This window comes from Schistocerca nitens, chromosome 4 (genome assembly GCF_023898315.1).
Source record: "Schistocerca nitens isolate TAMUIC-IGC-003100 chromosome 4, iqSchNite1.1, whole genome shotgun sequence".
Lineage (NCBI taxonomy): Eukaryota > Metazoa > Arthropoda > Insecta > Orthoptera > Acrididae > Schistocerca > Schistocerca nitens.
The window spans coordinates 973217794-973245125 of record NC_064617.1 but is presented as its reverse complement, the minus strand read 5'-3'; the positions used below and the strand labels follow the sequence as shown (position 1 = coordinate 973245125).

General features: G+C 37.5%; 1 protein-coding gene across 1 annotated transcript in view; it reads left to right on the top strand.

Annotated features, from left to right (window-relative positions):
* LOC126252733 (activating transcription factor 7-interacting protein 1) overlaps positions 1-27332 on the top strand; it is a 180416-nt gene that overhangs the window by 80843 nt on the left and 72241 nt on the right. The window contains exon 2 of the mRNA XM_049953635.1: positions 18854-21409. Coding sequence (XP_049809592.1) covers positions 18854-21409 — 2556 coding nt within the window. The remainder of the gene's footprint in view (positions 1-18853; positions 21410-27332) is intronic.

Genomic DNA, 27332 nt, shown 5'->3' with positions numbered 1-27332 from the left:
ACGCACTTGTTTGCTTATTTTCCGTGCTCCTCTACTGACCGACTTCACTGTTCTGTATATTTATTCGTTTTCTCCTTTTCTCCCAATTCTTCACGTTGGTTCCTCATCCAGTTCTCTCTAACCAGTTCGGTTAACCATCTTAGTTAATTGCTTTGTTTTCTGTATTATCTTCTACCTTTTCTGCCTTGCCACTTTTTCGTTTCACAAGTTCATCCATTTTATCCAATACACTTTCTTTTGTCCACCCTTTCATATGCCATGTGCTTTTCTTCAATTTATATTTCCTTCTAGCATTGTGTTGCTAATGACATTACACTATTTAGTGACTACCACTACTACACGTACTTGTTCAAAATTATCGTCGACATAGTGACTGTGTAGACTTACAGTTTTCGTTCGTGTTCTTGAATCTCAGGTTGATTATGAAAAAGTGTATTTGACACCCTAGCAATATCACCTGGAGCTTTCCACGTATATAATCGTCGTTGATGATACCTAAAGCAAGAATTAGAAATCCAGGAATTAAACTACAGAAGGCTGCCAGTTTTCTCCCCTTTCATTGCTCTTTCTCAGTCCAGTCTCCACCTACGTTGTTTCTTCTGCCCTTTTTCACAATTCCAGTCTCCGATCAGTCCACAGTCGCCAGCTGCGTTGTTTCATGTGCCTTTTCCATTTTGCCAATCTTCCATGATTACAATTATTACTTGTCCTTTCCCATTTTTTTCGCACAGACTTCCTCAAACTGCTCATATAATACATTATTTTGTCCACTTCCATTTGCTTTGCATCTTATGATGTGGGCATGTAAACTTGATAATCAATGTGTCCACAGTGTTACGCTCTTGGCCATACTTAATAGCTAGCATACTTAATAGCTGTTGATGTGCACATCGCAATTCGGGAAACTGCCAATATGTTTCAAGTGAAGAGCGAAGATTGTCTTTAGAGATTTGTAATTGAACGGGGCAGCACGATATAATGCATGTGCGGCGGCCATGTTGTCACGTGACAGGGCCCTTCGCGCTGAGTAGCCTGTTTCGCTGCATTCGTGGCAGCGCTCCCTGTTTTGAGGGGAGAAGCACCGGCGGTTTCTACGTTTACTTCGCAGTCCTATGTTGTTGGTGCCGAGGAATGCAGAAATTCACGCTAAAGCGACGAGCTATTTAGAACGGCCATTCTTCGAACGTATCGTCCGGGTGAGTCGTACCTCACGTGGCTTTTAGTAGAGTCGAGGAAATCGTTGGAAGATCAGAATGTATTGTGTGTGTCTCAGTATTGTATCTTAAGTACGTGAGAGTTGAAAAACATTTGTGTCCTAAGACTCTACTCGTATTATAACTTTTGATGTTACTTGCTCGGTGGGCACTTGTACATTTTACAAATAATTTTGGATCTTGGAGGAGTATGCTGCCTGTGTTCGACACACTTGAAACGGTCGAATGATAGACCTAGCAGCCTGCGACGAACTCCTGCGGGACTGGCTGTCATTTTTTGACAAATTTGACAATTGGAGGCGGCCAACAGACGTCGAGTACAAGAAACTTCTGATGAAAGCAGTCAGCAGTTGATGAGCGACTACACTCAATGTTAAGGGTTTCTCTTCAGTTGCATTTGCTCAGGCTCCTAGTATGTTATGGTTTCCTCGTATACATTTTGTGGTTTTCTCACATAAGTAAATTGTGTTGTCCTAGCTGATCTCGGCCTAACCAGTGATCCGCTTTCAGCTAAATTACCACATGATTCCTGTAGCACCGTTTCTGAAATGTATTCTTTATAAAATCATGATGCTCATAGGAAACCGTAAATACTATGGCAGTAAATATGTTGATCACTGCACTATATTCTGACCATATTTCGCACAATGTACAAAAGCAAAAGATGGCTGGCTTTTCAAATGCCATTTGTGAAGACTGACTTTAAAAGGTAGCATTGTCTGTTAACGAAGTTCGTTGACGTAATTAAGAGATTTTAAATTATTTACAATGTATCATTTGTAGTTCTGTTTTTACGGTTGTTGGTTGGATCCGCGCCGTCTGCCATTCAACTACTACTGCAGTTGAACAGGGTGGTTGTTGCTGTGGGGCACAATTAGGTTTTACGAAGAAGCTCTGCTGAGATTTATTGGTTTATTGTGAAAATTTTCTCCATATATTGTTATTATACTAGCGTTCTTCTTTTAGTTGGTAATTATGGCGATAAATGCCAAGTATCCTCTACTATCGGTTTTCATAGGTTTGGACAGCAAGATTGAAAGCCACTGCGCCGCCATCTTGATACGTGACATGAACAGTGGTGGATGATCTCTGCTTCTAAGAGTTGGTGTATCGAGGTTGTTTTTGAAGTTCGAAGTATCTTTCTGATTCCGTGGTGAAATAAATAGTGACATTAATAAGAGGATTGCGTCATTTTTAAGAACCGTGCTGCGTGATAGTATGATGTGTCCATATATCTAACGTCATTCTTTCACAGAGAGAGAGAGAGAGAGAGAGAGAGAGAGAGAGAGAGAGAGAGAGAGATAGAGGTGGAGGGGGGAGCAGAGATATTGGCTTTATTATAAGATTTATTGAACCCTGAATAAAAACTCTTAATAATGAGAATTAAGGTTAGTGGTCTAGTGAAAACAACAGACGCGAGGAACGTTGCGCTAAGTTCAGTGAACGTAAAACAGACATTAACCTAAAGAATACAGTCATCTCTTGAGTTTGGCCCTTTAGGGTAACCTTGGACAATTGGATACTTTCTGATATTTTTTGTAGTTTTAAATATATTTTTTCCCGACAGAATTTGTGAGTAATTTTTCCTGGGCTGCCATCTGTTTTAGAACACGTGGTGGCCACATTGATATAAACATTTGCGTTTCAGGGAGATTGCTCTTGGAGGCAGCACTAGTTGGCTTCATTTCAATATTTTTGCAGCAAAGAAAGCGTCTTAGAACTTCTGCGTTTGTGATACGGAATAAATGACAAATATGGTAAGCAGTAATTTATTACCTCCTATTGTGCTGATCAAGTGTCAGTTAGCATTTTAATACAGAAACTTATTCCTTCTGTAATAACCGGAAAACGTGAAAAGACGTAATTCTGAGGGTAGAAAGATTACTTTAGTCCTGGTATATTTGAAAATTTTAAACATAATTTCTCGTGCTTTTTGAAGAATTAGGCACACAAAATGTGATTTCAAGTTTGAATAAAAAGTAGGTTTTAAGCAAATTTCCAAGGTATCAAGAGACTGCCGTGTATGTCGTTGCAGATCCATTTTGTAACACCTACAAGAAACCTTAAAAGATGTTATAAAGAATATTGTTGAAAAAATGAATATAAAGAAAACTGTTTGCCTGTTGGGCGGAGTATTGCTATCGATGATTTGAAGTGTCTGTGGAAGGTAACACAATAGCAAACTTTGACCATCCAAACAAAGCTGCAGTAATCGCTGATAATGATTTCTCAACTAAACTTGAGCTGAGATCAATTGACCTGAGTGAAGCCCCAGTGGTGTAGAAACCGGAATCACTGTGGCTGCAGTAGAACAGAAGAAAGATTTTGTCAGCGACTTTTAGCTGTAATGGAGGAGAGCATCGCAGGATTCCCTAGAAACTTTCTAGTAATTATAAGAAATGAATTACATTCCCTATTCATAGTCAGAAAAGTACCACCTCCAAAATCTTCAATATTTGTCTCCGTGTAGTCCATACATACAACACGTCACTTCGATTTTTGTTCAGTTTTCCATACTTTTGCCACAAACGGAGAGACTATTGGAAAAACAGCATTTTCTGTGTCTGAATAACTCCAAATATACTGCGTTGAATTAATCAGCTAGAAGTCACGTCGAGGAGAAAGTGCTCATTTGGTTGGTTTCGACGGATGAAGAGATTTTTCAGTTCTTATGACTAAGGTATGGAAGTAACAAATACAAACACAGAAAAGAGTGACGAAAATTTACTCGCTACATGTGGTCTCACAGTTTTGTAAACTGAGACAGGTTGGATGTAGGGAAAGAGAAGCTTACAGTTAAATCGTTCTGAATAAAACGCAGGAATAGAGGTCATGAATAAACTAGAGTTTGACTCATTCTAATTCATCCAGACCACAACAGAAATTATAAAAGCAAGAGTAGGTGCAACAAGAAGTCACTTTAAATTGAAGGATTTTGGTGCTTGGAATAAAACAGAAGAGTTTCTAAAATGTTTGTCTGCAATTAGATGATACAAAGTAGGACAAATTAACCATTTGAGAGACATGAGCAAAAATGGGATCCTGTGTCAGTTCAGTTTTTCGAGTACTTATACTGTGTACCATTAGAGGAAATCAAGCAAAATGTGAAGAACCCTTTGAAATCATGCAAGAATAAGACGTTAAATAAGAAGTGTAAAATAAATTTTATGTGGAAGCTTATAACGGGATGTTCATTAGTTGTACTTGAACGTTTACATACTTCAAAGGAGAGAAAACAGAAGAAAGAAACAGGATGTCATGAAATTTATAGATGACTGGTTATGTCAGTTCAGATGGTAGAAAAAGGCCATACCATCCTCATTATGATAGCACCAAATACAGAACTAGTGTATTGGTATCAACTTTTGGGATTAGGAAAGCGTTTTGTTTAGCCATTGATAGTCTAGTTTGGGTTATCCGTTGATTTCAGTGATAGTAGAGGAAAATGTTTGCGTGCGAAATTCTGTAGCGCCAGATATTAAAATAAACGACGACGTTCTGACGAAAAGCTCATTCTCTTTCTGTCGGTACCATTTTTTTTATGTCATTGAGCGAGGCGTTGCCACATTTGAGTCGTATTCTAGAAGAGAGAATTTTCTGATATAGAAATTGAAGCTGCATGCGAGATTGAGCAAGAATCAGCATGAGGGGTGGGCATAAACTTACTATTGCATCCTTCTATCGCCCACCAGAATCGCCTCTTGATATAACTGAAAACGTTTGCGAAAACCTCAGTTCGCTCGCACTTAAGTTCCCGAATAATACTGGAGACTTTCATTACCCAACAGTCAATTGGGAAAAGTATAGTTTAGTTATTGGTGGACGGGGCAAGACTTCATGTGAAACATTACTAAATGCCTTCTCTGAAAACTACCAAGAATAGATTGTTAGTAACCCTACTCATGATGGAAATATTTAAGCTCTAAAGTCAACAAATAGACCTGACCTCTTTGAGGATGTCCACATGGAAACTGGTATGAGTGACCATCAGGCAGTTGTAACAACAGTGATCATGAAAGTAACAAAGAGAAACTGAAACAAGTAGAACAGCTTATATTTCCAGCTAACTAGATGAGAGGTCATAGTGCTATATCTCAAAAAGGAATTCAGCAGAGGAGCATGTAGAACTACTGTGGCTCAGGTTTAGAAGAATAGTCTACCTTTCACCTGTAGATGTGTATTTAGTAGAACAGTTCATGATGGGAGGTACCCTCCATGGTATACAGCCACTATAAAGAAGCAAATTTCTAAAGAAATAGATTACTGTAGAATAAGTGTGAAAGCTGAATGAAGCGCATTTGTCTGTCAAGTGGTAACTGCGAGAAGCCTTCAGCACTATCGAAACAGAGTATTATCGTAGGCGCTCTCTCAAAACTCAAAGAAATTCTGGTCGTATGTAAGGGCTGTTAGTGACACTGAAGTTGTGTCGTCTCTTATGACCGAAGCAAGAAATTAAACTGAGGTAGCAAAGAGAAAACAGAAGTGCTTAACTCCGTTTTCAGATGTTCCTTCAGGAGTATTGCCCAATTTACGTACCACTCCAAAACTGAGAGAAATAGATGTGTGTGTCAGTGGTGTTGAGAAACAGCCGAAATTGTTAAAAGCTCCAATGCTTAATGGAATCTCTATCAATTCTATACTAAATGCGCGAGCGAGTTAGTCCAACTTTTAACTATAATCTACAATAGATCCCTCGAACAAAAAACCGTGCCCAACTATCTGATCTTTTGCACAAAGAGAGTGGCTTTGTAGCACATGGTATGTGATGACAGCCGTCTACGAAAGAATGGTAGCAGAAGTGATCCAGAAAACTACCGTCCAATAACCTCGACATCCATTTGTAGCAGCATCTAAGAACATACTCTGAGCTCAAACATACTAAAGTTTCTGGAAGAGAATGACCTTCATGCCATCCGGTATGGATTCCCAAAACGTAGATCATGGAAAAACCAACTCTCAAGACATACTGAAAGCAAGTCGTAGTATTCCTTGATATCTGTCTAATGAAGTGCTGTCTGAAGTAAGCTGTGGAAATTTTCTGTCATATTTTTATAAGATTTCAAAATTATGCAGATATTATCCATTCGTTTTAAACGTTCAGAAATGTAAAATTGCGCGCTTCACAAAACGGTAAAACGTCGTTAGCTATGAATACAGTACCAGAGTCACGGTTATGGACCTCGGTCAATTCATACAAATACCTGGGTGTAACAGTTTGGAGGGATACGAAATGGAATGATCACATAGTCTCAGTTGTATGTAAATCTGGCGGCAGACTGCGGTTCATTGGTGGAATACTACGGAAATGCAGTCAGGGTACAAAGGAGGTTGCACATTCAAGTTGACCCCAGCCTACAATATTGTTCAAATACGTGGGATCACTACCGAATGGTACTAACAGGGGATATTGAACGGATACGAGGAAGGGCAGCACAAGCGATTACAGGTTTGTTTGACCCAAAGGAGTGTGTCTCGATGATGCTGAAAGAAATGATCTGCCAGAGACTTGAAGTAGACAGGAACTGTCCCGTGAAAACTTACTTAGGTTTGTAGAACCAACTCAGTTATGAATCTATGTATATATTACAATCGCCTACATGTCGCTTCCGTGGGATGGGGTCACGCACACGCACTTTTAAGTATTCTTTCCGTGGTCCATACGTGAATGGAACTGAAGAAAGCTCTAATAGGACGCACTCACTTAACAGTGGCTTGTAGAGCATATGTAGATGTAATACTTCTAAATTCCCATCCTGCCATCAACATTTATGATGATGCCGTTTGCTTATATACATATCTTGAGAAAGCCGCAATGATACGTTGTCTAATCTTTTCCTCAAACTTGACGGAATCGAACGCAAATGACGTCCATGTCGATGGGACTTCAAACACTTTAGCTTTCCTTTTCATTAGTCGTCAGCAAAGAACTGCTCAGTCAGTGGTAGTAAATTTTAACATTTTACTGATACACCTGGATCTTAGGGACCCGAGGGAAATCCCTTTTTTGTGTGGTAGCACGGACCTTGCCTCTCTCTGTCCTTCCCTACAATTCAGTTGGCTACAGCCCACAACATCGATGAAGTCGTGGCTTTGCTAATTTTGCTTATATAAAGGTGATTGGGGCACCAGGACCCAGATGTATCTTTAGTGAAAGTTGTTTTTCAGTACTTTGGATTTGCGCTACAATACGTCAGAAAAATGAACGAGGAAGATAATACAGATACCCTAAACCAATCACTGGGCAGTGATATCAAGGACATAAGCGAAAGTTACGCGATTGTGGCCAATCGGTTTCAGTAGTTTAGATGAATCAAAATATTGAAATTGATTGGTGAAGACGTTCAATGAATGACCAGAATCTATGGTTTTATAGCAATTGCTTTTATTATGTATTATTTTCTGAAATGAGGTGGTCATTCAGCTGAAAATATTATAATAAAATCCCCCCATAAATTGTACCTAAAGAAATTTTTGTGCTGGATTTGAACGTTCCTTTTGGTTTAAGTTTTGAAGCATAGTCTATTCTGTATTTAAATTTGAAGTTTCAGCTGTGAAGTTTAGTACTTGTAGCCGATGTGTAGGACTTGGGAAAAGCATGTGTTTCACATTCTGCATTCCATGCACTACAGTGTCTTTCTACTTTCTCTTTTTTTAAACGTAAGATATAACCAAAAATGATGAATGTAATTTTAAAAAATCTTTAATAGATGTTTAACATTTAAATTCCATCCAACTGTTTTCTTTTTTCCCAAAACATACTCAAAACGTAAATGGGTCCTGAGGATCCAGGTGTACCTTATGCATTACAGTTTGCTGGTGTACCAGTTGGACTTAAAAAGGGACGACAAACTGTTGAGATAACTGCAGAATGTGTCGACGTCTTGTTTCTATTCCATGACAATAGAAACTGTCGCGTTTGTTACGTGCCATTAGCTAGCTGATCTTTGCACCAACAGCAGTTGTAGCCCATTGCATGTGATGAAACTCGAACACACTGATTTATGTGACGATGTGGCTTCGTAGTAAAATGGCAGACTACGAAAGAAGAGGTTTATAATTCGATCCCCGGCCATGTCTGAGATTTTGAACGGTCACTTATGACTTCTTTCATCTCTTGCATTGTCTGTTGATTTGAAAAAAAAAAAAAAAAAAAAAATGCAGAGTTACGCCGCAGTCCACATTAAACTGTAGGTCTCCCTATACCTGGTGAGGACAGCCAGTTCAGAGGTCGGAGGAACAACCGCATTTTACCTTAAATAGGACCATTCGTATTAAGGTAATGTGGTGTTCAAACCAATCTTCAGGTTCATGACAGTGCTAATTTTGACGTGTCAGTTTTAATGTACCTCGGAGTGGGAACCAATTGCTGAAAACTCTTGCCAGCCATGCGAGATAGATTTGTTCAAAGTCTGTTGTACGAAAATGTATTTGCTCGGGGATTAGAAAACTGCATTGGACGTGCTTGTGCGTGGCAACGTTGCAGCGTTGCCGAGTGTCTCGCGTATTCCTGCCAGCCGTCAGTCAACTTTGCGGCAACTAAAGAAAAAACAAAAAAAACAAAGTTTTATTGGTAAATGTCAGTGCCGAAACAGTTGCAGAATAAAATGCTACAGGTTGCGTATTTCAAATGTAAGGGAACACAACATATTCCACCATTGTCCGTCCATTGCAAATGTGCGTTGTCTCAAATTTATTCCGAACCACACTACGAAAGCGGAATGAAATAGAGTAGAAAAGCGAAACCAAATAAAATATTGCAGTCTTGATTCGTCGTCGTCGTGCAAGGAAAGCGTTCATTTCGAAATGGTACAATCATTTAGTCACAACTTTAAATGGGGGTGAATTTAATACCAATGCAATGAATACTGGCGACTGTTGACACATATCGTAGAATATAGAACAGAAAATTGATAATTATCCCAAATCAAAAATGGAATGACTAGTGGCAAGCATTTTGGAAGTTTATTAATACTCGACATAACAGTAGCCGGTTTGAGTCTTAAGAGGGTTGATTGGGATGGCGACACTTTCTTCTATATAATAAAATAAACAGTTTTGGTGCATTGCGAGAAACTTCTGTTGTTTGATAACATTGTGGACAATTGCCCAAACGTAGAAGCATTACTGGGAGGCGCAGTCGTTATTGGGCTTCGTTAATAATTTTTTAAAATAGTTTCAGATGCTGTGGGCAAATAAAGCAGCGCGGATAGTTTACTGCCCCCCCCCCCCCTTTTCCATCCGATGAGCATAGATAGCCCAACAATCAATCTAAATCACAATTGTACAGATCGTTTCCAGTATTTTATTCTGTAATAAAAAGCTTAACTGCCACACCACAAGACTGTGTAAATGTTGTTACAGGCTTTCTAGTGCAAAGGAAAGGGTGTTTCTGTGAATTAGCATTTTCAATTAAAAGCTTAAGGGTAATTGTAGATTTCTTACTATGAGGTCAGGAAATAAAATTCACCCTTTTGTATAAAATTATATGGTCATCAATATTACCATCATAGTGACCATGGAAACAAGAGAAGACTGATTACATTGTACATTGAGCAGCCATTCTGTCTCTGCTCCACCAGCACATGGAACAGAAAGAAACCCTAATACATGGTACAGTAAGAACTACCTTGTGTAATCCACTTGAGTACCTTGTGGACTACAGATTTATATGAAATAATAGTTATCTTAATAAACTTTCTTAACATGTACAGTATTCAACATTGGAAAATATTCATTAGCCAAAGCAGGAAATAGTAATAGTTAGATAATATTCTATGTCATTGGGGAACAACAATGACTGTACTTGAAATTTTAATATTACATATATTAATATTACTCATTAATATTTTATATTCATTACTAAAAGAGTAATGCAGCTATAGGTTTGTATTGTGAGTTTACTGGTGGATAAAGTTAATACCTCTTTCCTGCATTAGATATTAGTTGGTTTACTATGTAACATGTGCTTGTGATAAAAGACAAGAGTGTGTGGTCTTAGTATATCACTTTGCAACAAAAACTTTCACAGGTACTGAGACTTAAATTTTCAAAACAGTTAGGCTATAAGCAAGTAGAATACTTCATGTACAAGTCATCCAAGGAAAAGTTTTGGTTGTGTAAACACACACATTGTATGAATTAGAATACAACTTGTAATAGTTAGTGCCCATTGGCTGTTTTCCTTCAAGACATTGTCATTTGCCTTACTATTATAGCTGAAGTCATATATGTTGACCAGCCATCCTGAGAAGTTATGAATGCTTAATGTTCAGTGAGCTAGATAAAGAAACATTCTGTCGTATTGCAAATATGAACTCAAAAAACAATTATACTTGTGGAGGAGCATATAGAAGTAGTCTGGCTCAAGCTTAGAAGAATAGTTGATCATGCACTGGATATATATGTCCCCAGTAGAACAGTTTGTGATGGGAGGGGTGCTTTATTGCAAACAGTCTGACACAGCAACTGCTGCATAATACTTTACTTTGTCTGAAAGAGCAGACCTTGTTGACTATCCACAACTGTATGGTACAGTCCATAATTTGCCGACTGTAAATTCTTTGACATATACAACCTATTAGTGACGTGTGAAAATTTGTGCCAAACTGGGACTCTAACCCAGATTTCCAGCTTATCCTGAGTGGCCGCCTAAAAATCATTTTGGCTAACTGTGCATACTCTCCAGACCAATCATAATCTCCATTTCTCACATTGTTTAGGTCCTTATGCCATAGTCCAAAATATTCATCACATAGTGCTTACCATCATTATTAATTACAGTCCTGCACCAGGGAAAGAAATTTAAAGGTTTCTCAAAAACCCAAAGAAATTCTGATCATATGTAATGAAAACAATCTATTTTTGACAAAATAAGGTAATTGGATAGATAAAAAATCATCACAAAGTGGCTGCAGAACACACACTTAAAAGGTTATCATTAGGCAACCTTTCGGAGCCAGTGGCTCATTCAGACAGAAGGCAGAGGGGCGAAGAAAAAGGATGGGCCCCTGACCCGCGTTTGTGTGACTTTCCCGAACTCTACCCCTTTTTTTCTAGACGTTTTCCAACCCTTTTCCTTCACACCTCTTCCTCCCACTTCAACCCTTTTGCCTGAAGGAAGAGGCACGGCTCCGAAAGTTTGCGTGATTATAAACGTATTTTGCGTGTGTTCTGCTGCCGCTTGGTGAGTAGATTTATCTATACAATTAATTTATTTGATCATACATATAAAGATTGTACTACAGATGACACAGGAACTGAAATTAATAAAACAAGAAAAAAAAAACATATGCTGAGCCCAATTTTCAAATGTTCCTTTGCAAAGCAGGGGTAAAGGGACACTGCCCCAGTTTTGTCTTGCACCACTGGATAGGTGTTGAGAAATAGATGAAACATCTGAAACTGTAGAAGTGTCAGCACCCAGTCATCACCAGATTTTATACAGAATTTGGGATTGAATTGGACTATGTTGGTAACCATAATCTGTCATAGATCCCTTAAAGAAAAAGCTTTGCACAATAGTTGGAGGAAAGGACAGATCATACTTGTCTAAAGGGCTGGTAGAAATTACCCATAAAACAATTGTTGAATGTCTTTGATGTCTATCTGTTGTAGAAACCTAGAATTTGTACTGAGCTCAAACATGATGAGCTAACTGAAGAAGAATGACCTCCTACATGCCAACTGGCATGGATTCCAAATACATTTGTCATGCAAAACTCAACTTGTGTTTTTATCACATGATATCTGAAAGTCATGAATCAAGGGAATCAGGTGGATACTGTGTTTCTTCACTTCTGAAAAGCATCAGGCACAGAACCACACAAATGCGTATCAATGAAAGTATGATCATATGGCCTATCACACAGAATCTGTGACTGAATGAGAATGCCTTGACATGTAGAATGTAGATTATTTTAGACTAATATAAGTAAAAGTAACTTAATGGTGTCAGAGTGAAATGCACAGTGAGGAACCCAATACATGTTGTGTTTTAAATATTAATAGTAAACTGCAGGTGAGGAAATATTTTCATGAAGTATTATCTGAAGGGAAAAAACACTGCACAAATACTCATTCTGATTAAAAGATTTTGAAATATTGAAAAGATTGGCCGCCTGATTAAACTGTTTATAAACGCAATATTGTACATTTCACAGAACTCTGAAATATAGTATCATGTGACTATATCATAATCAGTTCACAGCTGGAATCAGTCAACTTGGACAATTACCTGTATGTAACAATTTCTGGCAATTTGAAATGGAATGATATCATAGCTTCAGTTGTAGATAAAGTAGGTGGCAGACTTAACTTCATTTGTAAGATAATGAGAAAACACATTCTCTATACAGTGGAGATTGCTTACAAACTACTTGCACAACTCATCCAAGAATACTGCTCAGGTGTGTGGGACCTATACAAAATAGGACTAAACAAGGGATGTTGAATGTATACAAAGAAGGGCAGCATGAATGATAACAAGATTGAGTTACTGGAGAGTGTCACAGAAACACTGAAAATCACTGAAAATTGGCAGGCATTTGAAGGTAGCTGACAATTATCCTGCTGCCAAAGTCTACTACAAAGTTGAAAATAACCAGTATTAAGCGAAGAAATTAAAGTAGGCCTACAAATTCTTTTTATTGAATTATAATGTTTTAAAGTTATAACTCCATCATCAAAGTGTATATTTCTGTTTTCATGTATTTGAATTGTTAGATTCTTTACTTGATAATTGTCTGAACAAATGGTTGTTTGTTTCCATACATCGTTCATATAAGGTTGAGTGATTTTGGGGGAAAAGGTTAAAACTTTATAACAATGAAATGGGAAATGCCTCTTACTTAAATAAGAATACAGACAGTAGTAATAGGAATTTTTCTAAACTAAGAGTCAAATTTGTCCACAGAGAGATTAAATATCTTTTAATATTCTATCTTCGTAGTTGTAATGGCCATGCGTGCCAGATATGTAATTGGTGGCTTAATCTCTCTAAATTTGAACATTAGTTTGATATAAAATAATCATATTATGAAGCACTGATATCAAAGAGTGTAAATATGTGATCACAGGTTGACTAGGAAACAGTGCGCAATAGAGAGACAGAATTCTCTCCATCATAAATAGGAAAGTGCGTTACATGTTTTCACAATGGAATACTGCTAAACTGAGAAAAAGGATAACACCATTGAAGGTAATTTTTGTTATAGGATGAAATTACTTTTTGATAGGTACTTGTCACAGATTAAGCCCATCACTAAGAAATGGTGTAATGTTAGTGCATGTGTGTAGATGGGGAAGTCTAAGTAGTTGGTTACAACAAACAGGACAGGGACACACTCACTAGTAACAGAATTAAACCAATACTTACTAACAGGTGAGCATTTGTAATTTCTTGTAAAGGTGAAAGGAGACCATTAGATGTATTCTGAGTAAGTTTAGAATCTAACTTAAAGTATGAAAAATTTCTAAATATCAAATAGTAAGGTAAGTGTAATAGTGCAGGATATACTTCATAACAAATCAGGGAGAAAACCTTGATTTATTTATTACATAGTATAGATATGTGAACATCAAAAATGTATTACACAAGAGCAGATGAAAATACAATTAAAACAACATTTCAGTTGATATAGTTTGAATAAGTTTAAATAAAACAAGAACAGCCATGGATGACATTGTTCTAAAATGATGTACAAAACTAGAGAAACAAACTATTTATCCAAATATAAGACAGGGAAATCATTATTCAGCATGGAATAACTATGAGGGAGATAATAATTCCCCTGTTACGTGGCACAGAAATCAGACGAATAGGAATATAAAAGCGACAAAATGAGGAACACTATGCTAGTGTGTATCTTTATAAAAGTTTTAATATGTCACAGTTAAATTTCTGGTAAGAGATTTTTCTCTGTCAATAGGGAGATAGGTAATTGTAAAAACAGAACTCTGATGACTAACGGATCAGACTTCTTAGTTATTGCTGGATAAAGTTTGAGAAGTCAAAAAAGATACAAGCCTTATAAGGTACTACAGGTGTAATTTTGACTGAAGAAGGTAAGTGTAAAGTTAGATGATTCTTACAAAATTGAAGAAGCCATAATTGCGAGGAATGGAGAAATAAAATATGTGCATGAGAAATGTGGTTACAAAATTAACAAAGATCCAACACAAGTAAGAGAAGTGAAACACTGGGAGAAAGATATCGAAGTAGAGGTACTGGATTTGTTATGTAGTTGTTATTTTCGTGAAACAATGGAGAAAGTAGTAGTCAAAGAAATGTTCAGGCATCAGTCACAACAGGGACTTACATGCATCGAGAAAAGAAAATAGTGCATTGAGAATGGCTAGCCACTAGCAGAAATTGATTTGCATAATAAAATCTAAAAAAAGGACAACTGACTGCTGCGCTCTATAATTTATAAAAAATGAAGAACGAGATCAACTTAGACCGTGGATAAATTATATGGAAAGGGAATAATGAGGAATATTGTGTGGTATTACGTATTGGTACCACTCCACAGGCATTGTTATGTTGGTAATGGAATGGCAAGTTTCTGTCCAATGCCAATAGCGGTTGTCGGAGCCACCTCACTGTGACACCTTTGTTTGTGCCTCATCCTCATAGACATTGTGATAGTTTCTAGCTGCGCTGCTGGTAATGAGTCTTTGTACATTTGGAGAAATAAAAGTTTAGTAAACCATCTGTGTATTGTGTTAACTTGTTCGCTAACGATTTCTGCACTCAGATTTCCTATGACGGCATTCCTGCACCACTCTCTGGGCACCTCCACTTGTTGTGTATGAAGTTGTATATAACATTTTGAATTGTAATTAGGGCTGAGCAGAAGTTGTAGATTATTTACAGTTTATGGCAAAAACACAGATCCAAAATTGGCAGAATACACAGCATCACTTTACAAAATAATAATAATAATAGTAGTAGTGGCAGTAATTGTAAACTATTTTGCTAAATGTAAGGTCAATTCTAGAAGGCATGGTACCTCACAAGCTGTTGCCATTCGAAAAAGCACATTTTTCATCAAGAACCATAGTTGCTTAAGTATCTATGTAGATTCACTTGTGATTATTAAACATTCAGCAAAAACTTGCCAATTTTGCATACTATCAATAGTTGAGTGTTCATGTTAAAACAATGTCCCTCTATAGAAACCTATGTATTGGGGGGGGGGGGGGGGGGGGCAAGCTTCCTTAATGTGCTTCTTGCACCTCCTGCAGTGTTGTTATCCTTTCTAGTTTATCCTATGGATGTGTCTACATCTCTGCATAACTATTGCATCCTGCATCAGTTTGAACCTACTTAGTTCTCTTGATAATTTTCACATGCATCTTCCTCTGTTACCATACTAACTATTCCATAATGCCTCAGGATGTTTCCTGTCAACCTATGTAGTCAACTAGTCAAGTTATGCTATAAAGATCCTCTCTCTCAACTCGATTAGGCAGCTATTCATTGATTGTCCAGTGTATCCATCGTGTTTTAATTTTTCTTGTGTAACACCACATTGCAAAAGAGTCTATACCATTCTTGTCTTTACTGTTCATTGTCCTTAAAATATATATTACGTAGACAGACAGACAGAGAGAGAGAGAGATATTGATATTGTAATGTGGTATCTGAAGATAATGATATTTTCTTAAATAAATTCACACAAATGCTAGGAATTACTTTTAAGCAGCACAAACAAGCAGTGCTACACACTGCATGGTGTCTTGTGAAAAATTGAGGTAAATTGAACATCCACATACATATTCTGGAAAACACTTTGAAGTGCATGGGGGTATAGTAGTTGCCATTGCACACAACTTATTAGGGTTTCTTACCTTTCCATGTCTGAAGTCTTGTCCTGCTCTTCCTACAGCTCTGTAGGAGTGATAAATAGGAGGTCATAGTATATTCGTAGATTCCTCTTTTAATATTGGTTTCTGAAGCTTTGTAAGCACACTTTCGTGGAATAATAACTGCATCATCTGCAGAGAGTGTGATGTCTCTCTTAATATTTTACACCAGGTCATCAGTTTACAAAATGATATGCAATGTTCCCAACTTCCTTCTTTGGGGAACACTGGAAATAACTACAGCATCTTTGTTATGCTTCATGTGAGATGACATGTTGCATCCTCCTTATCAAGAAATCCTCAGTCCTTACAAATATTCTTTTTGCCACCCCTCATGATCTTTCTTCCATTAACAAGCTTTTGTGTGACTGAGTTGAAAGTACTTTTTAGCCTAAGAAGTGATACATCCACCTGATGACCTTGATTTGTACCTTTTAGGATGTCATGTTGGGTTCACGTGACTGGTATTTTCAAATCGGTGTGGGTGGGCATGGAGATTGTCACTATGCTTGAGCTCAGAATATTTTCGAAGATTCAACTACACATGAGAACATATGGATGTCTGTGATATTGGACAGTAGTTTTTTTTTTTGGATCACTCCTGTTACCCTTTTTTGTAGATGGATGTGGCTTGAGCTTTCTTCGAGCTACTGGACACAGTTTTTTGTTAGTGATCAGTGGCTGTAGTATGATAAAAGAGGTGTTAACTCAACTGTAAACTCTGTTGAGAATTTCATAGGAGTCCCACCAGGCCTTAGGGCCTTGTTCAGTTTTAGTGTTACTGGCAATAAGAAACTGCTGAAATCATTAATATCACTTATTTTTGTAGCAGAGCAAGAATGTGCTTTTACTTTTCTACCCTTGAGTTTATTTTGTTTCACCTATCATTCCTGTGCACATTATAGTACAGTCTGACAAGAAATGTCTTGAGTGTAAGGTTGCAAAAGAAAAATGTTGCTTATGGCATTTGATGCCCCACATAGTGTCTGCCATGCCACAAAAATATTGATTGTTAGTGGCAATGGAACAAGACTGGAGGTATCCAGTGATGAGCCCAGCATGCATCTATGGAGCACGGTTGAACTGCTTAGTCTGACAGTACGTGGTTAGTAAGTGAAAGTGATATTGAAACAAGCATCGAGCCATGTATTTCATCATACTTGTTGGACAGGGAGCCACAGATCCCTTTTCCATTGAAATATTGTAAAGGACAATCTTTGTCCAATAGTAAAAAACAATCATGAACAGATTTCGGATAAGTCTGCAAAAATATGATTTGTAGTGCATTACGGATATTTGAGGGAGGACAAGGCGCACCTGTTTTGAAAACTGGTGTTTGCACGTATGTATCAAGGACACTCGATATAATTTACAGAATGTGCTTGATATTCACCTCCTATGTTATGCACAACAAAATGTGTGTATGATATGGATTAGTGATTTGAAGGGAATCAGTGGATGGTTGCATAACTCAAACAGTGCTACAGAACTGGACAATGCAAGCTAATGAAATTTCAAACAAAGTGTCAAATTGAAAATGCATAGCAGACTGCGGAATTGGGCTGAAAATTTGTAGATGAGATAAACAAACTTACCCCTTCATTCACTAAGAAATTTGTGAAACTCTATAGACTATAAGGAGTTGAAGAGGAAATATATATGAAAGGAACCCAAAAAAGTAGAGGTACCAAGAGAATTTTAACCAGATCAGTAACTTAAGTGCTTAATACATTCACATAAAATAATGCTGACTATTAACCTGGATGGTAAATTGACTGGAAATTTATCTTCTTTTGTGCATGACCTTGTAAGGGCAGTCTGGGACATTTACGTCATAGCAAGCAAGAGCAGGAAAATGGGCATAAGAGAACTGAAACTACGGCATCAGCACTGCTTTCGGCCAATAGCTGATCGAAATAACTTGCTTTTGCGCGGTTCCTGGTCCACGTATAAAAATCGTACTCCTTCAGAGCAAACTATCCCTCCTGAAAAGTATGTGACATTGCAGTTCATACCACCTGGAATCAGCCTCTGGATGTTTGTTTTTCCATGCCTATAAAACATATTATCTCACTATCTGCAGTTATGCCTTAAAGGATAGCTACTTTAACAATACTGTTTTGCATTTGGTTGCATGCCATCACATTCCATAAGTCCTCATCACTCCTTTTTCCTGGACATCCATTTTCTTTCATCCTCCTGATTGATGCAAATGGTGAGTCATTAACTGCTAATATTTTCCCTGTCATCATTGTTAGCACAACACTTGCAAATGAGGCTTATTAAAGATTGAATTTCTGTCCTGATGTTACTACTATCATTATGTTAAACTCTTAATATTACTTTCTTGTGGAGGCTGTCTGTTGAGTTATAAAATCTAGTAAATTCTGGTTACCTTTATTACTTAAACTTACCTCCCTCCTGCAAGTGATATTTATCTGAAATGAATATTAAGTCCTTGTCTAACAACTTACATAAACCTAGTCGAGTGACATCTTCGACAACAGCTGATATTTCGGCAGGTGTGCACTCTGTTGTTTTCAAGACACAAATGCAAGTCGTGGCACAGCACTCTCGTGGCATTTGTGCCGTAAAAACGGGATGTGCACCTGCTGAAATATCGCATTTGTCGAAGGCATCCTCCCGTCTGCATTGCTGCGAGTTGTTTAAACAGTTTATATGCTGGGATAAATTCAACATCAAGTCCCTAGTTAACTTCTGCCATTTCCCAATATTTCTACATCTTAACTTCGTGTTTTTTAAATTATTTTCAGGGAAGCTGCTCAGAAGTGACGAAGAATGTGGATCAGATACAACTTGTATGCAGGAGAAGGACTGTAACAACGCACATGCTGAATCTCCTGGTAGTGATGACTGTTATTCAACAGAACTTGAGCCAGAAAGATCTGAGCTGTGCTGTGATGTTGCAAGTGATTCTGATACTGTGAAATGTTCTTGTGATGGTGTGTGTTCTAGTACTTGTTCTACTTCTGTTTCAAAGCAGGAAATTGGTAGTAAACTGAAACCTCATACTGATTCAGATATTTCATTGGAGTTAGACAAATTTACTACAGAACATTCAGTTACTCATAGTGGAGAACAAAGTGGTAATTTAAGTACCTCAGATAGTCATTTAAGTGAGAGAGAGAATAGCAGTAATAGTGAGACTGGTTTTCCAGAGGATTGCTCAACCAATAACGTTTTGCCAGTGAGTGAGCCGAAAGTTTCTGAAAGTGAGGTGGCCTCTGATATAACACAGAATTCTTCCGTAGATAAAGAAAATACTTCTGAGGAATCAGTAACAGATCTGAAAACTGCAGGGGACGTGGCTGTTACAAACACAGAGGAGGATGCGCCATCTTCTATTGCAAAAATAGTTTGTCCTGTAATTGGGGAGAATGCCAAGTCAGTTACAGACGTATTAGCTGTTAGAACAAGTGCTGAGAGTGATTCTTTCAGTGGAGTTGGTAGTAATGGTGAGGATGAAGATTTAACTTCTAAAGATAAAGACTGCAGATCTTATGTGGTAGAGCCTGTTGATAATACAATGGCATTGGAAGTATTTTCAGTAAAAAGTGAACACATAAATGAGTTAAGCACTGCAGATGAAGATATTAATTACAGGGAAAATGTGTCTTCTGTTAACAACCATGATATGAAGCCTGATAGTGATGTTAATGTAAGTGAGGTTTGTGTGAAAAATGAAAGGGAAGGGCATGTTGATATGGAAGAGAGTGAGACAATATTACCTATGACAGAAAGCAACTTAGGTGCCTCTCAGAACTCCATTAGTATAATGGATTCTGTCTCTGTCACTGTTCCTGAGCAACGGAGTGATGATATGAAAGACAGTGAGACAGTATTACCCTTGGCAGAAAGCGAATCAGCCTCATCTCAAAACTCGATTACTATAACAAACTCTGTCACTTTTCCAGGGGAAGATAACAATGATATTAAAGAGAGTGAGACAGTTTTACCTTTGGCAGAAAGCGAATTAGCTGCTTCTCAAAACTCGGTTACTACAAATAATGCTGTTGATGTTTCTGAGGAAGGGAGTGATGATACAAAAGACATTGATACAATATTACCCTTAGCAGAAAGCAAATTAGCTGCCTCTCAAAACTTGGTTGCTATAACAAACAGTACCACTGTTCTTGAGAAAGGGAGTGATGATCCAAAAGACAGTGAGGCAGTGTTACCCTTGGCAGAAAGCAAATTAGCTTTCTCTCAAAACTCTGACACTGTTCCCGAGGAAGGGAATGATGACACGAAAGAGCTTGAGATGGTATTACCCTTGGCAGAAAGCAAATCGGCTGCTCCTCAAAACTCTCTTGCTATAACAAACTCTGTCTCTGTTCTTGATGGTTCTGCTTCCTCTTGTACTGATGTTTCTCAAGAGAATTCAGAACTGATGTCGAATTGCTTAGAAGCTGTTAGTAAAAATGTATTGGAAGATAAACAAGCAGATGGGGAGATGCTCAGTGCAATGTCTGAAAGCAATAGCGATAAAAAAACTAGTGATATACATGTCAGTGGGAAGGAAGTGGTTTGTAATGGTACAGTGGATAACAGGATAGGAGATGTAATTAAGAGAAAGGGGTTGCAAGCACAGGAAAGTTGTTCTTCTGAATGTGATAAGATGGCAGATAATAATGAGAATGTGCTGACGATAAATCAAACCGTTGAGCCAGGTGATGGAGAGAGTGAACTGGAGATGAAAGAGAGCAAGTCATCTGTTCTTGTTGATGATGTAAATGTTAACACGAGTGAAACAAATGAAGTGGTAGACGATGAGTTGAAAGTTGAAGGATCTGTGGAGGAAGAGAAATATGTGGATTCTAAAAGTGAACTAGTCGGTGTTACGAATAAAGTGTTGGACCTGGAAAATAAAACTACAGATGAAGTGAAAGGCTGTGAGACATCAAGAGCAACCGAAGCTGAAGTGGAAAGCCATGTCAGATTACCAGAAACTGATGTAGCAGGTAACAACACACAAAAAACAACAGACTCTGAGCTAGATAGTAATATCACAGAAAGGACCTCCGATGACACTATTGTTACATCAGGTACTTGTGAAGATGAAGAACCGCTGACGTTGTCAGATGTTGCTAATGCTTTAAAAGATGCTGTTGATACAGTTACTTTGCAAGATGGGGAGAGTGTCCCTTTCACTGGTTGTGAGGCTTCAGTACCACCACTCCCATCGGAAGTGCATGACTTGCCACCATCTGATATGCTGATTTCTGACAACACATCTGCCTTAGGAGTTCATGTGGCAGACCAAGAAGTGCAGCCTGAGAATGTTCAGGAAGCTCCAGGCATAGCAGAAGGTAGGGACAGACAGTTGATAGCTTCTGGGGGTGAAGGAGTTGCATATGTGTGTTTTACTGTGCATGCACTATTCTTATTGCCACTTTTGGTATGGCCTGATTTTATCTATATGGAATGCAGTTATTCCTTAAACAATGCTTCCAGCTACATATTTTCATAGAGCAACATGTTTTTGATTCTGAACTGCTGAAGTATACGTAACATAACACGGCATGGCATTCACAGTTGCATTAGCTTCTCATTGTGCTTCTAGCATGTGCTCCTTCCTTGGATTATTGTGGCTAGTATATAACATTAAGTCACTGTATTCCTTCTTTCATAGCACTGTGCATTTGCTTTCTGGATGTTAAAATTGTTTCTTGTGTTCTAAACTGTTAAAATGACATGTGACGGAAAAGAGGTCTAAGAGGTTTTAAAGTTTCACTGTATTGCTGTTGTTTAATTGGATGTATTTAAGAAACAAGTTCTGCGTATATGTTACTCTTAAAATATCCTTTGTCAAATGGTACAGAGTTTTTTAAGATAATGTTAAGTGTTATTTGGTTAACCCCTTTCAGTTCTACAGCATGTTTCAGTATACATAAATTTAAAACGAAGTAAATTGACCCCAAATTGAGAGAAATTGTGGACCCTATGCTGCTTTTGTTTGACAGAGTATTAGTATTTTTTATCTTACTGTATGGCCATTTTGAAAATTGACAACATCTGTAGGCATTTATAACTACAGCTAAAAAGGGACCACTTGTCTTCATTTGCGCTATTGAAATTACAAATTGTGCTTTTTTTATACAAAACTACTCTAAACACATCAAAGCGCGCGCGCGCGCGCGCGCGCGCGCGCACACACACACACACACACACACACACACACACACACTGAAATTACATTGCTACTGAAAGGTAGTTTTTTTTGTGGATAAGATCAATTATCACTGTCCAGTGACATTGATAGGGTGCCCAGGATTGAACTGAATTTCCTTGGTTGGCAGTGGTTGGTGGAGGTGGATGTGCAGAACAATTCAAAACTGGGAGAAAAGAAAGGCTTTTAGATAGTCAGAGGGGGAGGGACTGGAAATAGGCAGTGAATTACTGATTCAGTGTCTACTTTCTATGGTAGGCGTAGTAGTAGGATATGGAGACATTTTCTGATGCACTACTATCATGTGGTTGAAGGCACAGGCGGGCGAATTTTACAACGAAGGAATTTACAAGCTCGTCCATCGCTACGATAAGTGCCTTAATTTAAATGGCAACTATGTAGAAAAGTAGTATTTAAGTGTGGCTTTCATCTGTATATAATAAAAAAAATTTCCAATACTTTGTTTTTAATTCCAAAACGTAATGTACTTTGTGGATAGCCCTCGTACATTATCATCAAGCAGAATCACACCCTCCATGAGCAGCCCAGGTCGTATGATCTTGATGGACTTGCATAGGCTACTCAATGTCTTTCAGTACATGTTTAATGGTTTTTCCGTGCTCGAGGAATTCGATGAATATCAGACCTCAGACATCGAAAGATTGTTGAGCACCATCTTGCCTGCTGCAGGCACAGCATTGATTTCTTAGGCAGAGGTGACAGCTCTGCATTCGCATCCCTGTACACATCTCACAGTGTTATCCCAAAATGGCATATGCAAATTTCAACTGGTTTCATTGTTATGTTGATTTTTTTTCTTTTTCCTGTGAATACTCCATACATTTTCTTGTCCATAGTATTTTCCAGGAGGTTTTTGAAAGCTCCCAGTATACAGAGTTTGCCTTCAGAAAATACTTGTACAGATTTCTTCTGGAGTAGTCATTAATGAAAATAATTAAATATCCCACACCTCACAGTGATCCAGCTCCCATGGGACCACATGTTAGTGTGAAATAACTTTGATAGTTGTGATGCTTTTGATTGAGCATTATTGAATGGCCATCTGGTTTGCTTAACTTCAAGACATGTTGTGCATGTGAAAGCTCTACTGCCAATAGCAGACAAATCTGATAATTTAATTACATCTGTAAAATTCAAATGCCTTTTGCATTGCTGCCACAGTAAAATGTTAGATTAGCAGTCACTTCTGTGTGTGTTTAGTAAATGTAAATTATTTAACAGTGTTCAATTTCTGTGGGAACATACCTCATGCTGTGGCAAAGCCACGTCTCCGCAATATCCTTTCTTCTAGGAGTGCTACTTCTGCAAGTTTTGCAGTAGAGCTTTTGTAAAGTTTGGAAGGTAGGAGGTGAGGTACTGGTGGAAGTAAAGCTGTGAGGATGGGTCGTGAGCTGTGCTTTGGTAGCTCAGTTGGTTAGAGCACTTGCCCATGAAAGGCCAAGGTTCTGAGTTGGAGTCTCGGGCCGGCACACAGTTTAATCTGCCAAGAAGTTTCATGTCAGCATAACCTCTGCCGCAGAGTGAAAATTTTATTCTATTTATCAGTGTTGCTAAATGCACAATACAAATGTTCAACCCCTGTTACATATATCATCACAACCATCTTGCGAAAAATGTACTTAGCATCCATTTGTGACCATTGCAGGAACTGACAATATTAGTAGTAAGTTTTGGTGTATGTATTGTGTTACAGTAGTTATCGGTGGGCTCCGTAAATAATAATAATAATAATAATAATAATAATAATAATAATAATAATAATAATAATAATAGGAGCACTCACTACCCTAAATATACACACTAGGCAGAGGTCAGAACCAACCAACACACAGAAGAAACCCACAAAACCAGCATGGCAACACAGGCTACAGATAAGAATAGAAAAACTGAGAAAAGACACCGGACAGCTAACACAATTTATAAGCAAAGAAATGTCAGAAAAAAACGAAAAAGGTTAGGTAAAATCTCACAACAAGAAGCGATAGAGCAATTAGATGAAAAGAAGCAGAAATTACAAGCATTGGCCAAACGACTTAAGAGATACAAAAAAAGTGAAAATAGAAGGAAACAAAACCAAACATTCAACACAAACTAAAAGAAATTTTACCAGACAATAGATAACACACACATTAAAATAGACAATCCACCAAACATAACAGAAATGGAACACTTCTGGAGCAACATATGGTCAAACCCGGTACAACAAAACAGGCATGCGCGGTGGATACAAGCAGAAACACACACATACAAGATGAAACACACACATACAAGATGATACCACAAATGCCTGAAGTGATAATTTTGCAGCATGAAGTCACCCAAGCAATTAATTCTACTCACAATTGGAAAGTCCCTGGAAAAGATAAAATAGTAAATTTGTGGCTAAAGTTCACCTCAACACATTCACATGTAACTAAATCATTTAACAGTTACATGGCAGACCCATACACATTCCCTGATACACTTACACAAGGAATAACTTATCTGAAACCTAAAGATCAAGCAGACACAGCAAACCCAGCTAAATATCGCCCCATAACATGCCTACCTACAATATACAAAATATTAACTTCAGTCATTACACAGAAATTAATAACACATACAACACATAACAAAATTATAAATGAAGAACAAAAAGCCTGTTGCAAAGGAGCACGAGGATGTAAAGAGCAACTGATAATAGATGCAGAGGTGACATATCAAGCTAAAACTAAACAAAGGTCGCTACACTACGCATACATTGATTACCAAAAAGCTTTTGGTAGTGTACCCCACTCATGGTTATTACAAATATTGGAAATATACAAAGTAGATCCTAAATTGATACAGTTCCTAAACAAAGTAATGAAAAATTGGAAAACCAGACTTAATATCCAAACAAATTCAAATAATATCACATCACAGCCAATACAGATTAAGTGTGGAATATACCAAGGAGACTCATTAAGTCCTTTCTGGTTCTGCCTTGCTCTGAATCCACTATCCAACATGCTAAATAATACAAATTATGGATACAATATTACTGGAACATACCCACACAAAATCACACATTTGCTATACATGGATGATCTAAAACTACTGGCAGCAACAAATCAACAACTCAACCAATTACTAAAGATAACAGAAGTATTCAGCAATGATATAAATATGGCTTTTGGAACAGACAAATGTAAGAAAAATAGCATAGTCAAGGGAAAACACACTAAACAGGAAGATTACATATTGGATAACCACAGTGACTGCATAGAAGCAATGGAAAAAACAGATGCCAATAAATATCTAGGATACAGACAAAAAATAGGAATAGATAATACAAATATTAAAGAAGAACTAAAAGAAAAATATAGACAAAGACTAACAAAAATACTGAAAACAGAATTGACAGCAAGAAACAAGACAAAAGCTATAAATACTTATGCTATACCAATATTGACTTACTCATTTGGAGTAGTGAAATGGAGTAACACAGACCTAGAAGCACTCAATACACTTACATGATCACAATGCCACAAATATAGAATACATCACATACATTCAGCAACAGAAAGATTCACATTAAGCAGAAAGGAAGGAGGAAGGGGATTTATCGATATAAAAAACCTACGTTATGGACAGGTAAACAATTTAAGAAAATTCTTTATAGAACGAGCAGAAACTAGCAAAATACACAAAGCAATCACTCGTATAAATACATCGGCTACACCACTACAATTTCATAACCATCTCTACAACCCTTTAGATCACATAACATCTACAGATACGAAGAAAGTAAATTGGAAAAAGAAAACACTACATGGCAAGCATCCATATCATCTAACACAGCCACACATCGATCAAGATGCATCCAACACATGGCTAAGAAAAGGCAATATATACAGTGAGACGGAAGGATTCATGATTGCAATACAGGATCAAACAATAAACACCAGATATTACAGCAAGCATATTATTAAAGATCACAATACCACAACAGATAAATGCAGACTTTGCAAACAACAAATAGAAACAGTAAATCACATCACAAGTGGATGTACAATACTAGCAAATACAGAATACCCCAGAAGACATGACAATGTAGCAAAAATAATACATCAACAACTTGCCATAAAACATAAACTAATAAAACAACACGTTCCCACATACAAGTATGCACCACAAAATGTACTGGAGAATGATGAATACAAATTATACTGGAACAGAACCATTATAACAGATAAAACACCACCACATAACAAACCTGACATCATACTCACCAATAAAAAGAAGAAATTAACACAACTAATCGAAATATCCATACCCAATACAACAAATATACAGAAGAAAACAGGAGAAAAAATTGAAAAATACATCCAACTGGCTGAGGAAGTCAAGGACATGTGGCATCAGGATAAAGTTGACATTATACCAATTATACTATCAACTACAGGAGTCATACCACACAATATCCACCAGTACATCAACGCAATACAGCTGCATCCAAACGTATATATACAACTACAGAAATCTGTAATTATTGATACATGTTCAATTACCCAAAAGTTCCTAAATGCAATGTAACATATACCGTACAGTTAAAAGGAAGTCATGCTTGATCAAGGTCCGCGTCACTTTCCATTTTTGACCAGACATAACATCTGAGAAAAGAAAGAAATAATAATAATAATAATAATAATAATAATAATAATAATAATAAAGATTTTATTGTCTTTAGGCCATTACAATATATCCAGTCACATAGGTAGATTTGTCACATGCATTGATGCACCTGAGTTGACATACTGTATGTCTGGATTCATCAAAATTGAAGTGTGGTAGCTGTAAAACCTTTGACAAAAGTTTTATCTTCGTCAGATTCACTTGCTGTGTTTCTCTTTGTTACATGGTACTGTCTGGCAGTGTGGCCACATGTATTGTGATTGAAGCACCATGGCCTTTTTGTTATCTTTCTTTACGTTTTGCGCCTGCACTTGTTTTCCTTGAACACGCCTTTTTCCTGTGAAGAGTGCTGAACTCTTACAGTCTGTTACTTCCAATAAAAGCTT